This window comes from Colletes latitarsis, chromosome 7, assembly GCF_051014445.1.
Source record: "Colletes latitarsis isolate SP2378_abdomen chromosome 7, iyColLati1, whole genome shotgun sequence".
In the NCBI taxonomy this organism is placed as follows: domain Eukaryota; kingdom Metazoa; phylum Arthropoda; class Insecta; order Hymenoptera; family Colletidae; genus Colletes; species Colletes latitarsis.
This window is the reverse complement of record NC_135140.1, coordinates 7324771-7341695: the sequence shown is the minus strand read 5'-3', so window position 1 is coordinate 7341695 and position 16925 is coordinate 7324771. Positions and strand designations below refer to the sequence as shown.

The 16925-nt window shown below is 41.8% G+C and overlaps 1 protein-coding gene across 2 annotated transcripts in view; it reads right to left on the bottom strand.

Moving 5' to 3' along the window:
* Positions 1-16925, bottom strand: part of Mdy (diacylglycerol O-acyltransferase) — a 126144-nt gene that overhangs the window by 22444 nt on the left and 86775 nt on the right. For both annotated transcript variants that reach the window (XM_076769558.1, XM_076769557.1), the window contains exons 7-9: positions 14094-14274; positions 13069-13177; positions 285-329 (exon numbers count right to left, since the gene is read on the bottom strand). In XM_076769558.1, coding sequence (XP_076625673.1) covers positions 285-329; positions 13069-13177; positions 14094-14274 — 335 coding nt within the window. The remainder of the gene's footprint in view (positions 1-284; positions 330-13068; positions 13178-14093; positions 14275-16925) is intronic.

The following is a 16925-nucleotide window of genomic DNA, read 5'->3' as shown; positions in this document are numbered from 1 at the left end:
CTAAAAGGTCTCTGCGCAAACTGGGAAAACAATTGTAAGGCAAGAGGTACGGGAAAGCACACGCGCGGATTCGTTTTACGGACCGTGTACACGCTCGTAGTCAGTAAGCAGCGCGACGGTACCACCCTTTTCCTAAATAAGGTGCTACGATAGAATTGCAAGAACGAAACTTATCGTTGTTTGATCGTTGAAAGCATTCATGCTAGCGACGAGAAATTCGTTGGAACGTTTCTACGACTTTAAAATTATACGGATTATTACCAAATAGATTCTACGATACTCACAGCCAGTTTGAGCAATCGTTCGGAGGCCTTCGCTACGTCCATGTTCTGAAAAACAAACGAGATTCGATTATTAATTTAAGAGGAACTCGTGTAAGTACGGGGATGAAAGTTGGAGGTCCGATTTCGATAAAACAGGGCTAAGAAACGGGAGTTCCTAATTGGACTCGAACCTGTGGAATATGTAGCACGAATTCGCCGGTTCACGCGGATTACGGCGAACGAGGGAGGCTTGTAATTAAAAAATAAATGTAATTTACGACGAAGTTCTTGCAAATACAATTATGTAAGTTCCCCGGTATGTTTTGAGACAATCGAGCGATCTATTTTGAGAACACTAAAAGTGGTTGTAATAATTTACGAAAATAAATTCTGTCTATTATTTAGTAATTCTTTCGCGAATATAAAACCACTTAATAATAATTTGACTGTATAAATAGATAGAAAATTTGTCCAATGTAATTTGTTTGAAATAAAATTTGAAACCTTTCTGTAGCGTACAAATCTTTGATACACGAATGCAATTAGGGAAATACTGAGAAATTGTGGAGTAGATCTTGAACGAGAAGCTTCGTGGAGCAGCTTTAGCAAAGAAATCCTAGTCGCAGCGAAAATTTATAAACACGAATAGAACGTACAAATACCCGGAGATTAACAAGAGTACAATGCGCGAGGAATACTTGCATTTGCAAGGTATTCTCTTATTACCGTATGCTCGAAAACGTCGAAGAAGCTTTCCAGCGATGGAATTGATATTTCGTGCGGTATACTAATTGAATACAGGGGAAGGAAGCCACCCCTCCGGCGTTCCGCTTAAGTGGCGGTTGTCGAGGTCTCTCCGAATGGCACAACACGAGAACCCACGGTGCTTATATACCAGGCTTACAAATAAATACCTAAAGAGCCTCCTGTCGATTTCAACACGCCATTTGCGCGCACACAACGCCACGCGTCCATGCACACGCGACCGCATAGTTTGTTCCCGGACTACGATGGAACTGCGCGGCTCAAATAAAGGGGCAAAAGTAAACGCGACACGAAACGGACGCTTATTTTTCAACCCTCGAAAATTGGAGACATCGTTAGGGACGGAAATTAAAATATCAACAAAACATCGTTCAAGATACGATACAAATTACTATAATACTTCAGTACTTAAGAGGCCGATCCTCTTCTAAACGATGCATAATAGCAGCTTTTAATCATTCTTACTGCAAATCTACCAACTAGGTATGCAAAAGAAATTAGAACCGTTTAAAAAAATTGAGTTGACCCTCGTAACTCGAAAAAATCAGAAATAAAAAAAAAATAAAATAGCCGAGAAATTTCACCTACTAAACCTTTTTTTACTTTCAAGGATTTACGTTTTTTCCATGTAAAATTTATCCGAAAATTCGAACGTGTTTTCTACTTCTCTTTTTTTAATCTTCTCGAAAGCATCGTTCTCTTGACAGTACGAGGAATGATTTATTATTTGATGACAGCGACGAATCGGTTTCTGATGAAGAACCGAAGCTCAGAAAGTGACAAGCGTAAAAATGAAGATGAATAAAGATTTCAGATAGAAGATTAATAAACCCCGTAAAAATGATTTTTTTTTGTATTGTTACGTGTACTATTGTACGCGTACACAATAGACGGATAGCAGAAATACGAACGTTTAGAATAAATATTAAACGTCAACCTTTCGTCGTTGTTGACCTAAACGATCACGCCCAAAGATCGGTACGTGTATTTTTATGGGAATTTCTAACCGCGCTGTTATTTAACGCATACACGGAAGTGGAACGCAATTCGATTTCGCTTCGGAGACGGAAATTTCGCGGATGTTTCGGAGATTAAAATGAAACTATGTATAATTGTACGCATTCTGGGATCCGCAATTACAGTACTTGATGCACGTTGGTTATAAACTGGGAATATGATATTTCAATTTTGGGTTCGCGGCGTGCTCGATGCGCTCGAACACGTATCTGCATTACGAGACGTTTTATGGATTGCTTTGATGCTTTATTGCTCGTTTCGATTGCGAAATTAAAACTTTCTGGGGACACGATTATTCACGTAAATAAATCTGGAGTTTCACGAGCGGGGAAAAGTTATTTTCAAAGAATACAAGCATTGTTATAAATGTTTGTCTATTACCTCAAATTATAAATACGAATTTGTCTGTTTACTGAGTAGAACCGCGTTATTTAGGGGTGAGATCCAAGAGAGAGGGGGTTGTAAAGAGAATTCTCAGACGGCTGCGTTTAAAACAGCTCACGTAGGTGACACACGCTGCATCGAGCTCATTCTTCGTCTTTTCCTCTCCTTCTGCTTTCCCGTGGACGTGAGACGTTGCACAATGATCGATCGTCCGGTCGGATCAAAGGCCAGAAACCTTCGCCAGAGAAGCCTTGGTGGGCTTCACAAAGGATTATAATAAGCCGTCTCTGGCGAGAACGCGGACACTCGAGTTCGAAGGAGTCGTAACTCGAACCATCGCCACTGCTATCTACGTCACTGAAACTGAACACTGTCCCCGCCAGTCTCAGGAATTCGTTGCTTGTAAAAGGACCTATATCGAACCAGTTTCACGCAAACGAATATCGACGCAAACAAATTCCCACCCATTACGAAATGGGGCCCTTCTCACGCCTATCGAACCCGCGAAACCGTCATTTTGGTGCTCGCTTTGTAAGAGAAGAAATTAACAGTGAAACTAATCGTCTTCACGATTTCGTTAAAATACGACTTTTCTTTTAATTAAGATATAGATTCGTCAAACTAGACTCGAAAAGGGTTGAATGCTTGTGCATCCATATCTCGAATTAAATTAAATTTCATAGACATAGAGTCTCTGGTTTACCTCGTGTAATCATATACAGTTACTCCTACTCGTATTCGTACACTATAATGGTAATTTTTACGAGTTTTTTCCATTTATTTTTACCAAATGTTGTTTATTACACTGTATTTTGCTTGTATTTACAAAGTAATTTCTCTTGTTTTGTTTTTGTTTTAATATTAACGGGCTAGCAATAATTACAAAACCGATAGAGAAGTATAAAAAAAACAGCGTACAATAATAAATAATAATACCAACAATAAGTTTTATTTCTAAATTTAAAACAAACCCTTAAATATCTCAGTGTATGAAAAAATGAATTCACGCCAGTTTGAAAGAAGCAACTATTTATTCATTTAATAAAACGAATCACCATTTACGAATACAAGTGGGGGTAACTGTTCGGTAAATCATGGCAAAATTTAAAAAATTTTTAAGCACCTAACGGATCGAAGAGATTTTCTAGTAAGTCCATAGTCCGCAGTGGAAAAGGTTCGAGTGTCCTGTTGAATTTGTTCGGACTATAAGCGGATTGCGAAACGAAAAAGGGAAGGAAAGAGGTCAGAGGAGGCATGAAAAATGATCGGAGGAAACCGTCCACCCTTCGCGCCACGATTCAGGACAGCCGGTGGAACCTTTCGCGCTATCGTTTCCTTCTTTCGACGTCGTTTCAATTAGCGGGCCGAGATTTACGGCTTTGCATCCACGAACACCTTCTTGTCGCGTTTCTGCGAGTATTCTCGAGATACTGGGAGATTCGCCGGACTCGAATTGAATTCCAAGCGGGGCAGACAATGGCGGCCGAGAGGGGAAAAGAGCCGCGTTATACTTCCCCTTCGTCTCCGTCGCTGGGTGCAGAAAAATTATGGGTAATTTCGAGGAAGGGTCGCGGGCACATCCGATGCTGTACCGGGCGGACAACACGGGAAAGACTCTCCCTAATTTTTCGTCGCATCAGTTTTCGGTGGCCGTGTGATTTATTAAATGTCATAAACGACGCAACCTTTCCATCGTTTTCGCTGCTCGTGTACTACATCTCTGCCCAGGGAGAAGATCGACAACTAATTCTTCGTTTCACGAATCTAAGAATAAAGAAAAATTTTCTTATTAGACACGAAAACAGATATAATCGAGCGACCCACAAGAAGGCTAAAATTATTTTACAAAATTTTATAAGGGATGATATTTTCTCTGTATAATTTTTTAAAGAGCGTTTCCAGTTAAAGAACGAATAATAATAATAATATTGAGTCCGCTAAAGAGTAAAGAGAACAGCAATCTCCAAGGAACAGTATCGAGTCGACAAGCTAAAATACACTTTACCAAGGCGCGTCAAGAACGAAATTATCAACGATACGTCAGTCAACGGTTGCCAGTGGAGAAGACGTATCGGCTTTTCAGTCGAAAGGAGTCGAAACGTTTTTACCTGTCGTGGATCGGATCGACCAACCCTTCTCTCGACCCGGATACAACCGAGAGGAACTGGACCAATATCCGACACACTGAAAATTTCATCCTGACGTCGACGGTGACCGGCACACCTGCAAGCATTCCGACCAAAGAAAGAGCCGACGAAAATAAAAACACACGAACCGGTAAGCCGCCGTACAGACGCGAAATTTTCTCTCTTTTTTTGCTTTCGGTTCACTGACTACTCGTTAACCCATGCGTTCCACGGTCTCTGAAGAAAATTCCGTACGATATCGGGAAGAAAAAAACGAGAGGACGTGACAGACAGGAAAATAGCAGAGTAGGAGAGAGTTTACGAGCATTCGCGATGGGAAATCGATACGATATTTCATCCGTCTCGTCGTCAACGGCCTCCAAGGTGCGAGCAGCCAAGTCGCAAAGACTGCACCCGACCACCCGCGCCCTCGTGTCCTCCAACGCCCAAGAAAATCCTTTAAACGTTCATCCTTTTAAGGAGTAGCACGTCGTCGAGCCGATAAGCCGACGTTCGATGCAACCCCGTCGTCGCCTTTCGATCGGTCGATTGCTCTACAGTGTGAAGTCATCCGTGTGGTGGAACGCCGTGAAAGATAGACGAAACGTGCCCTCGTCCATTTGCATTATACCGACGAGAACAAATTTTCGACGATCTATTATCGAAATTAGTAACTGGCCGGAACTTTCTTCTCGAATTGCTTTTATTTAAACTGCGCGATAAACGATTCTCTGAAACAAGGACACTTCAAATTTGGCGCCTCGAACGAGCATCGTGTGCACGCAACTATTTGGAAATGTTGAAAGAAGGATATTTTAACTATGAAGCCCCCAACGAAGATCATGCGCAGGAATCTATTTTGACACACGGAAAGAAGGATATTTCAAATTTGGCGCCTCGAACGAAAGTCTTGCGTACCAGACTATTTCGAGACCGTTCGCTTAAAAGGACGATAGCGATATGTGGGTTAATTAGAATCATCGATAATGGATAATGTTGTCCTCTTTTAGTTTTCGTGCCTTCGTGGAGGCTTTGAAAAGTTGACGACTAGGGGAATCGATAAGGCAACGTGGCGCATGATGCCTCTTGACGCCTTGCGATCGGTCGATCGTGATACGGACGCGTTGCGGAATTTACTGGAAGACGGAGGCCTCGTTAACGCCTAACCAGTCGAAAATTAATTAATAAACAACTGGAAGCGCGCGTGAAAATAGAGCGGCGATTATGTCTGATTAAGTAGGTAGATCGAGTGCGCGAGTTAATGCATTACGACGCGTGCAGCTGCGATAACGCTTGATACAAGCGCGCGATATCAGTCTGAGAATAATTAATTGAAATAAAATTCAGCGTTGAACAGCGCAAACGGGGGCCATCGCGAAGAAACGATGCATTAACACCGGCGAAGCGATAACTTTATTAATCGAACCCGTTAGTGGCCGTAGCTCTCTTGTTAATTAATGGTAACAAGTTCCAGTCGATGTTGTTGACAGCTGGTAAAGAGAAGTCTAACTTAGTTCTCGGTACGGGAGCCACTCTGTTTTGTAATCTTGATTCGACGGCTCCGTTAACCGGAACCAACGAACAGGAAGGAGATAAATTTCCATTGTTAATTGAAAAGAAGACGGCCCCAAACGAACCCTACCGGGAGCACAGAACGATATCGAGCGTGAAGTTCAATAATGAGCAAACAGGTTCCTTCGCAAGAATCAGGAACGGAATTGATAATTTCGTGCCATCGTAGAATATCGTGGAAAGAGGTTCTAACGAAAAATATGCAAATTTTATACGCGTATTCGTAATATGCTGGAGGTTGTAGAAGATCGGGGCTTCGAGTTATAGGTTTTTCCGGATTTTAACCAACCACTTCGTTGCTTTGAAAGAAAACGTTGAAGGTGGTCAGTAATCTCGTTGGGAACGCGGTCCTCAAGAGCAACTCGAAGGATTACTCCTAACGAAGAATCGCCCTCATAGTCCGGAAGGGTACTCTCAAGAATTAACGAAGTCGCAGTGTTAGGACTCACGGAACGTTGATTTACCCACACATTCAAGATCCAACAGTTACAGGGTTTTAAACTCTACAAACAGAACAGTATGGGTAAACTAAAATTACAAGTTTGTTCGATAGTAGGTGTTCACAAGACCTGAACTTCTTTTTCAATAGAAACAAATAAAATAACCAGTGAGCTCAATTTTAAAAAAATATTTTAAAGTTCGAACTTTCTACTTTTGGATAGTTTATACCAATTTTATCGAAACGGGTGACTAGAAAATAAATCCCTTAAAAGTGAGTGTACCAAATTGTACAAATTTCTTGATATTTATCAAGCGCAGATGAGTGTAAACAATATATTTTGCAATTTCTATAAATGTATACTATCAAGAGATATAATCATTCGCTTTTAGGATAGTTTTAAGATAGCTTTTAGTCCAAGATTGTCGAAAAAAGTATGATTTTCTTAGTGTTTTTCTAACGTTTTAACCAATGAATCCTAGTCCCAGTGAAGATAATAATGTAGGAAAATTTGTTTATCTATAATATTTCTTGTTCATAACATACATACATATGAACTTATTATCACTAATAAATTTGTTACTAATGTTTATTGTCTATTGTGTATTATATCTCTTAACTTTCGACAAAGCACAGCAATTTATGAGTGTAAAAATGAAAAAAAGAATGTTGATACAATGTTCCTCGCATATTCAACTACATCAGCCAGCAAAAATATTGTAGTTTACGTCAAATTTTTAAAATCGTCTGCAAATGCCCCACTGTGGAACGTTACGGATGGAGCCTAAGCGAAATCCTTGCGGTACGTTTCCCCGTCCTCCGCCAAAATTTCGATGCTCGATCGTGCGAAACAGCGTTTCCGTTTCGCGTAACATTTCCCCTTTTCCATGAATGACGAGTCCCCCAAATGGAAGCGTAACCCTAAACAGCTAGAACCGGACACTTCGTCGCGGAACTTGGTAACAACAAGACCACTCCAGAGTCGAGACAGAACTTGCGTATCCGTGATTAGATAGTTCGGCCACCGTCCCCGTTTACCCATCCCCAGTCCTTTTCAGACACCATCCCCCGTTCCTAACCACTCGTCAGCCGATTATTAAGCGTTTCCATACCGGCGAATCGACGAGAGATCGACGTAAGTGGCGGCGTTCACGGCGCTGGAAGAGATTTCACGGCGGCTCGAAGACAGACAGTTCTCCGTTCACGATTTTCCACCCGGGAACAAATTGTCCCCGGTAAATCGTTCGAGATTCCCTCCGCCTATGCTCGTTCGAGACGATTGTCGCGAGAATACTGTGGCGGGAAAGGGAATCGAAAGAGAAACAGCGAGTCGATCGAGGCGCTTTCTCGCTCGGCGACATGCAAACCAAGATGGCGGTGAGGGTCACGAAGAAACAAACGAAGAACAGTTTTACGACAACGAAATAAATATGTATTTTGGATCATTGTCAAGTTTAAGTATCCAATCTTCGACATTAGTTGTATAAGGCTCAAATCATAATCGATCTACCATTTTCTTTAACCAATACAGATATTAATTTGATAATTGAGCCATTGTTATTGAAAGTAGTGTAAGTCCAATTTTTAATGTTTTCAAAACAATAAGCTTATTAAATTTTATTATGCAATTTTTAAAAATTGTTAAAGAAAGTAAACGATTTTTTAGCTACAAATAAACTTGTTCCACTTTAAAAAAAAACATTTTACAGTCAAGCTTCTTTAATTAATTTATGAGTATATCCTACACCATTGATCGTGTGATTGTAGATATAAATGAGGAGATCTCGCTAAAACTACCATCGATTTGTTTGTTTCCAAAAATGAACTTACGTCATCCATTTTTCGTATATTTAGAAGTCCCTCGAGTCGTGGTCGCAGCACCGTCCCGAAAAACAAGATTATTGTTCTCTGTCTCGTACTTTTCCCGTTCGCTACGAGAGTCGTACTCGAATTCGTGATATCGATCGGACGCAAAGTAATTACCGTGCAAGGTGCACCGGAGTTAATTCCAGGGTGGCGAGCTCTTTCTCTATCCATTTCTGCGTCGTCCGCCTCGTCATTTTCTCTACCTTCGATCGCCTGTTCCCACCCTTTTTCTACGTTTTCTCGCCACCTCCCCCCGTCCCCCACCCTCTCTCGGCCGCCGGCACCAACTCGCCTTTCTGACGGACAAATTGGATTCGATAATTGCGAATCACGATGGCAGAGACGACAGTCACGTCGCCGATCGGCTGGCCAGCTGGCAGGGGAAAATGTCTCCGTCTCTCGATCTACTTCGCGATGGTCTATCACTGTCCCGAGAATCCAGACACGACGGCCGTAACAGCCCCGTGAAGAATCGATTTCGTGGATATTGCTTTCCCGCCGATGAATCGCGACGATCCGCGATTGATAACTTCAGCTGCTACTGCTCCTCGCATTGTAATCACGACGCTACGCTTTTTTACTCCCGCGTACCTTGGACACGCCTCTTCGTCGCTATTTCATAAACCGCCAAGTTGCTACTGTTTTTTGTTGACGACTGCAAACTCGACAAGATTGTTCTACCCAGTCACCTAAGTCGAACCTAACTCAAGGGTGACTGTCAAATAATTAAATATTCCGCAATTAATCGATACTTTGAATCTTTCCTATTTTCTTCGTCCGCCATGCTGTTCGATTAATAAGAACAAGATTCGCGGTAAAAATAAGTTTATAGATAAATGTTTACACTAGAACGAATTGGGTGGTCGAATCAGTCAGGTGTCAACATTCCAGCTTTGCACAGTACTTATACTACCATCTATAAATCATCATAAATTAAAATACAGGTGCAATTTTCCGAAGTACTTTACAATAAATTTAATAACTCTCGTGAGAAATTAATATAAATATGCAATAGTTGAAGTTGTAAGAAGAAGCAAATTTGTAAGATGAACGCGTTTAAAATCGAAGGACTCGTGAAAAATATTATAGAGAAGTTGGAGTGGTATTAATAATAAAAATACTAAAAAACAATTGTTGCTAGAATTCTACAATGGATTTGGTCGTTTTCAAAAATCCATGACACACGATATAAGGGATGTTTCCTTTCTAATGTAATGAATAAGTAAATATTTCATTTTATAATTTATAATGCTTCACGACGTTAATTCGTTTTTATTCCACGTTCGTTAAGCGTCCAATGACTTATGGACAAGAGATATTCGACGGTGGAAAGGCTCCTTTCGCGAAAAGAAGACAATTTCTGTTGCCCAGACTCGGAGAACGCGTCCCTCAAAATTTCAAGCCGTCCCCAAAGGCCGAAAACAGATAACAGACTACATTACACGACGATCTATGGATATAGGTGGTGAACCACGGATGTCCGGCACGGATCAGCCGCGGTTAAAACTGTCCGCGTAAAAGGATCCATTTAAATCTACGAAGCCGGCGTACAACCGCGGCAAATTTCCGCCAGTGGTGTGCGCCGACAGCGAAGCTATCCGTTTTGCCTCGTTAACGAACAACCAAAACCACGGTGAAATTTTTCAATTAATGTCGCGAGATTAAACGAATAAACGTCGGATCGTTAGTTAGCCTCGTTGCGATTGAAATCGAAACGGAACAAAATCGCTCTTAATCGTCTTCGGAATCCGAATCCTAGGTCCTGCACACGTGTTCTCCGAAAAATAAACTAACCACCGATCGGAAACAATTAATTGAGAAAGACTCAAAAATTCGAAACATGGAGAACATCGACTGGAATCCGAAAAGGGAAGCAGAAACATAACTAAAATTCGATTTAAATGAAGAATTTTTTGTAGCGGATAAATATGGAATTTTATATAGAATATACAAATATAAAATATAAGGCGAAAATGACATAAAAATGAATTATAAAATATATAAAATAACAACAAAATGTAACGCTGAGCCCTAAGCGAATGTAATAAAGACTTTTTAAAAGAGATTAACAATTCATCGAAGAAATGAATGTTTTTGCAGTGAACACTCGAGACTGAGCATAATTTATTTATGTAATTTCTTGTTCTCGGAAGTTTTGCAAGTACTGTGAGTCCGCTAGAAGTTGGCTAACGTGGGAAACGCGAGTCTGATTGGTGCCTGGATCTCCACTGCCTGGACGCACAGTACGTATAATTTAAGGAGCTCCAAAATGAACACACAATAAGATTATTGATAACTTTAAATACAAAAATAAGATCCGCTGTTAATTTTCTTTTTTCTAGATGGTATGGGTCAATTGACGTTTTGAAATCGTTAGATACTATTAAATTTTACAAACACGTCTGGAGTTTGTTTGGGGGAAAAGAACCCTTCGGGAGTCGAAAAAAAAGCGAAATAGGAAAGAGAGAGAAACGTCGACAAGATTGTTTGGCCGGTTCCTCGTGATGTCTTCGCCGCAATTGCTGCTCGCGCAATGGTAATTTCCACTGCGTGCAGCTGAAATTGCCGTCGACTCATTACGTGCACGAGATCACAGTTGTCTTTATCGCGACGTTCTCGCGACGACCCTTTCGTGTCCGCCGGCGGATGAAAAACAATTTCGCGACATTAGAGTCGTTTCTAAATTGGCGCCAGTCACGGGACTTCCCAGGAACCGTATCCGACACTGCATTTGCTCATCGTTGCATACGAAATCAAGTATAATGAATTAATATCGACCCCACTGATTCTCTTTCGTTCCGAATTAACGAGAAAATGTTTCGTTTCGAACTGGAACGTTTCGTTGTAACAATTTTTAACTGTTTTGCCTTAAAATAAATAGCAAGATAAGGTGGCAAATGTGCGTGTTTTCGAAAATATAACGGGAATTATGGAACCGTCGCAATTATCGAATCGAATCGTCCATCAACGTCGCGACGCGTTTATTTTTATCGTCCTCGAGCAGCGTCGCTGCACCGCGGCTGAGAGAATAGCAACAGATAGAATCGCGTCGTAATATTCTCCAAGTTGCATTCCGTCCAAATTGTCCCGGCCCGGCTTATCCCGAATAATTTACCGCCGCGTACTGATTACACACGTCCGTGTCGCGATAGGAGGCGTAACACGTGGACGTTTCCCATGGCTGCCAGCGAAATATGACCACGATTTCCTAACAAATGATCGAGCCTGTCAAACGTAACCAGAAAAAGAGGGACCAGAAGGGAGGCTTAACGGACACCGGGGTTAAAAACTGATGGGTCGTAGGGGCTATTATCGTAACGCGTTGGGGTGCAAACGCGACGATGATTCTTGATTAAGTATAATACAAACCCACAAAAATTCTAAAAAATTTCAGTTCACATATAATACAATGTAGAAAAGTAAAACGACGAGAGTTACAAATAGTATGGTTCATAATAAAGTTAACGAGTCTTTTCTAAATTCACTGTTGTGCAGATTCTGATAAATAAATATACTGGTGGAGCGAAAAGATTTCCGAGATGCATAAAAATTTAACAACTCTGAAAGTTCTACGAGTATTCGATGATAATAAATTTAAAAGATATGATCAATTATCGGCTTGTTGTGCTTTAAACGCAACAAAATGAATGAATCTATGTCGTATACTTTCTATTTACTGATTATATTAACAACTCGTGCTTTGTCAATCTCTAATAAAATACTTATTCGATCCAAAATACGTGTCTGTGCCACCCTTATTAATCTCGTAAATACTTTGTTCTTCCGCGACAAAGATGGATTCATTAGCCAGCTTGTTTGCAAACTTTTGAGTGCACTTGCTCCGTGTACATATTGTTCTTATTCTCGTTTGGCGAATAAAATCGCGGAAGTGGCGAAAAACTTGGCCGCAACTCGTAAGAAACATCCACCGTTTTCAGGAACTTTTTTCATCGTTTTTATCACCGCAATCTCACACATGTTAGGATGTGCGTAGAGACGCATCATTACGAGGTGTGAGGACGTCGCTGAGGATTTTCTGGAAAGGAGGTGGTCGTGCACGTTGACCTCTGTCGGCCATATATTTGTGCGTATCGTACCTCCGGTCGGGGAATTACGAGAAAGATTGATCGCGCCTATTTGCCGAAACCAAATTACACTTCTGTTCACCGGGCTCTCTCTATCTTAGAAGCCATTTCGATTCCGTGGCCAGCCTCGACTTATTTACGACCGACCCTATAAATAATTAGCCCCCTTAATAACGTCCGCCGTTCTATCGATGTATCGACCTCAAACGATAGATTATTATTTATTTCCGGCGGGAATAAAAGGGATAAACGCGTGATGCACGGTGCAACGATGGCGGACGAAAGCAGAAAATTGTTTTCCACAATGCACGGATTTCGACTCGCTCGGTTCATTATTCTTCTACGAAAACCAATCACCACTGTGGTCCGATCAAATTTATCGCTTCGAAACCTCAGGTACGAAACACTATTATGTTTTTGTTAATTTCTTGCAGCATGGTTTCTCGATTCGTAAAATAAAATTTCATTTTTCGAACAGCCACGATCGAACGTTTAAACAAATTTTGTAACGGAATTCTTACGACGACAGAGAAAGTAAATAAAATACTCACGCTGAACGGGACGAGGGAGTTCTTCACGGACGGGATCATCCACTGCTGAAACAACGACATGACCACTTGGCAGCCGACCACAACTTCCAAGATTCGTTTAATCAGGAATCTGGAAGAAACGAACGAAGCATTTATTCGTATAAATTCGTCAAAGATCAAGGGCACGATTTTACGACAAATGCATGAATCTACCGAGAAAATTATATTCTATTATCTACATACTTCTAGATCTTAATCTGAATGTACGTTAAATTTATGTCAGTCGAATCGTTATTTCGGTATTCGACGCGGGGTTGTCGTTTTAAAATATCGTCGTAGACGCGACTCCGCAAGAAATCCGAAAAGATATTTTCGTGCGGTACGTCGCGCGATATGACGTTTCTTCTCCAGTGAAATTTGTTCCCGGGGTTTTCGAAGCCAACAACTGCCGGTGACAAGAAACGTCGGCCAGACTCGAAGCACTTTTCGTATGCATCGTGAAAATACTTCCGCGTAGTCGGAAGAGAGTGTTCCATGAAAATCTCTGGAATTCCGGATACAATCGGAAGTACGAGCCGGAAGCACCGAAAGGAATACATCACCTTGCCCCTCCGGAGTCCGTCCAAACGCACCCTCCTCCATTTTCCCGACAATAGCCCACTTAAATCTAATTTCGCGAACACTCTGCTCGCTAACTTTGCCTTCTTCCCTCCGTTTTCCTACCGATGAAAGCTCGTAGGACCGAAACCTCGCTAGAAAGAAGCGAATTTCCTCAGGAAAGCGCGTGTACGATTCGTTTATAAATCCATCCATAGATCAGAACCAACCAACGAATTTTTTAAACCGATAAACATAATATACTTAAATTATTTGGTAGACCTTTTTATTTAGAAGAGTATATTAAATGAATTGTAAGCGATTTAGGGTGTCATGAGCAACGAAACAAAGCCTCGATAAAACAGTAAACGCCACCCCTGAGAATATTTCACCGAAATGCTCGAAAATCGAACGTAGCGCGCGATGCTCGAGTCTTATCGTTATTTTACCTTTTCCGTATCCTTTGTGACCTGGGGAAATTCAGTTCGTAGCAGAGTGTAGGCGCCAATATGTAGTAGTAAAGATCACGAAGGTTCAAGTTGTCCGGATATTGCACCAAAGCCGTACCAGACTCGTCTGCTTCCTGCTTCGAGTCATCGACCTCCTCGCCGTTTTGTTTCACGCCGGTAGCTGCAACGAAGAATCGTATCCGCATTAGAACAGCGAAGTGGTGGTGGGGGGTGGAAAAAACAAATTACCGCGATGAATCACACGCGCCTGGCAAGCAACAGGAATTTCACGAAACCTCGCCCGACTCGCAGCCAACGCGGATAGGAAAACAAAAATCGAAAAGTGAAAGCCAAGGCTGAGTTTGATGAAAAGCTACCCGAGAAGTTACTTCTTCCTGCTCCGAGAATCGTTCCCACCGTCTGCTGGGAAACTAGTAACCGTTGTATGTAGTTTAATCTTCCGTAGGAAAAAGTGAGAAGTATTTAAACTTCGTTCTCCCGCGCCGACGCTTACTTCAAATTGCTTCGCGGCAATAACAATTATTATTTTCCCGGCCGAGTGTTCACGAAGCGAAACAAATACCTGACGATTAGTAAAACGATTTTGACCGGTCATGTCGATCATCTTTGACACTTATGAAAGTCTCGCTCTCGCCACCAGATGGCTACGCTGAACCTGTACCTCTCTCACAAGTACTCGACAGACCATTGAAATAATCATTTTCCATGTTGTTCTTTTTAAATTCTTTTCTGCGACATTGGTTAAAATAAATGAAACTTACAACAATATAAGAATAATACTGTTTGGGATCTCAACAATGACTCTACAATTTTAAAAAAAAATTCGCAAACATGACAAAGTTCCAGAAGTTTTGGTGCACGGAAGACTCGTGATATATGTGACGACAGTTTCAGCATTCGCCAGCAGAGGGCTACGTTCAATCTGTATCTCTCTCACAAGTGCTCGACCGACCACCTAATCCTATATATAATTCCAAGCAGCCACGAGTCCTATTACTTTCAAAACTCTTCGATTCTTGATGAAACGATGAACTCTATCGTATCTTTCTTCGATCAGAAAATTACTAAACGTTTCGAAGCGACTGCAGCAATTTTAACTCAAGATAAATTTAACCAACCAACCATTTGTATAATAAAACGCTCGTAAATACAACGGATATTCCGATAACGAAAGTAGTTCCATCGTACTTGAAACTTTGGGGACGATAACGATTGCAAAGTCTCATTCGTCGTTCGTAACAAGGGTTTGAATTTTAGGCAGATCGCTAGGGATTTTCGTTGGTTATTCGACTCGGATGAGACTCGATTCTCTCTTCGTCTATGCATCTAATCCCGCGCCAGCACGAATAGGTAACTGATAGAATCCCCTCATTTATCCAAATCCGACAGATAATCCAATCTGGAATTCAAATAAGCTCAGTTGCGCCGGCTGTTACCGAGAGCCCCGTGGAACAGGCCGATGGTGCCCATCCGCCTGACTCGTCGCGACGTTGAATGTCGGCCCGTCGATGCTGTTTTCGAACGCCAGAAATCGACGTCCCGTTCGCGAGCCACCGTCGGGACGACGGACAGTTCGAACGACGCCTGGCGACGTTCCATGCCTCTCTGGACCCCCGTAATAAGTGCCGAAGAATTCGTCCAAATTAAATTCCAAGCTGCCTCTTTTTCGTTCGTCGACTACCCCGTCCTCTTCCCTTTTCTTTCTTTCGTTTCGCTGCTTCATTTATTTCTCCCTTCCAACGATGTTTTCGTCGTCCCGACCCCGTACTCGATACCGGGCACGGAATTCTCCTGTTCGCGACGCACGAATTTAATGCGACGCGTCGCGCGAGAAGCCGCGATATCGCAAGGATTCCACGCAGATAAAAATGCGAGAGGAATTTCTAATATTCGATCTTCGATCGCGGTGCATTTCGCGGTTGTCACAGTCGATCGGTATCGGTCGAGCAAATTCAACAGGTGAAAAAGTAATCGGACAATCCTCGAACGAGCCATTTTCTAAGGGTTGTAGAATACGTTAAGTTTAAAACCACGGAATATTCATTTTTGGTCCCACTTGCGATACATATTCGACGTCCGTTGCTTGTTTAGCTCTCTCTAGGTCGAAAACCCTTCCCCAATAATGTGCAATTGCTCACCCTCGTTCGAAATGGCCATCTTTGGTCAGAATAGAATTTCATACGTTCCAGTTATTCGTCGGATTTAAACGCTAGAAATCACATTCGATAAATAAATGTTTTCAAGTGATTGGATTTTAAATTTGTTTCCAAGGCTTCGTACAGTAGTGTCTCGTTGGACTATGACTTCAGACAATTTATGAACACTTTAGATATTTCAGCTTTCAGAATATTACCGTAAATAATCGATGCCCGGAACGGGCGTGAAAGCAGTTTCGTGTCGACCCTGACTCCAACCACCATACGAATCGATGTTTGCTAATAGTTTAAACTAACTGGTCGCGGATCCACGAGAGAATTTACCGAGAAAATGTTCTGCAAACGACGCAACGACTAGGATTGGAAACGTCCTTGGCTAATGGATCACCGGCGTTTCGAGGATCCGATGAAAACACCTTCAGTTTATCGGACAAATAAATTGCCAGAATTAGATCTCCATGTCGTCGGGAAATTGTGGCCAACTGGTATCGAGACACTCGGGGTCTGTTAGGCTCGGTTCGCACTGTTCCAGGAAATTTACGAGTCTGCCGGATTGCCTTGTCGAAGATTGCAGCCAATCCTATCGGTTGGGAAAGCTTCGTCCTCTTGTACAGCTCAAGCTTAATTTGTGAGATTTCCCGTTCGCTTTGCGATC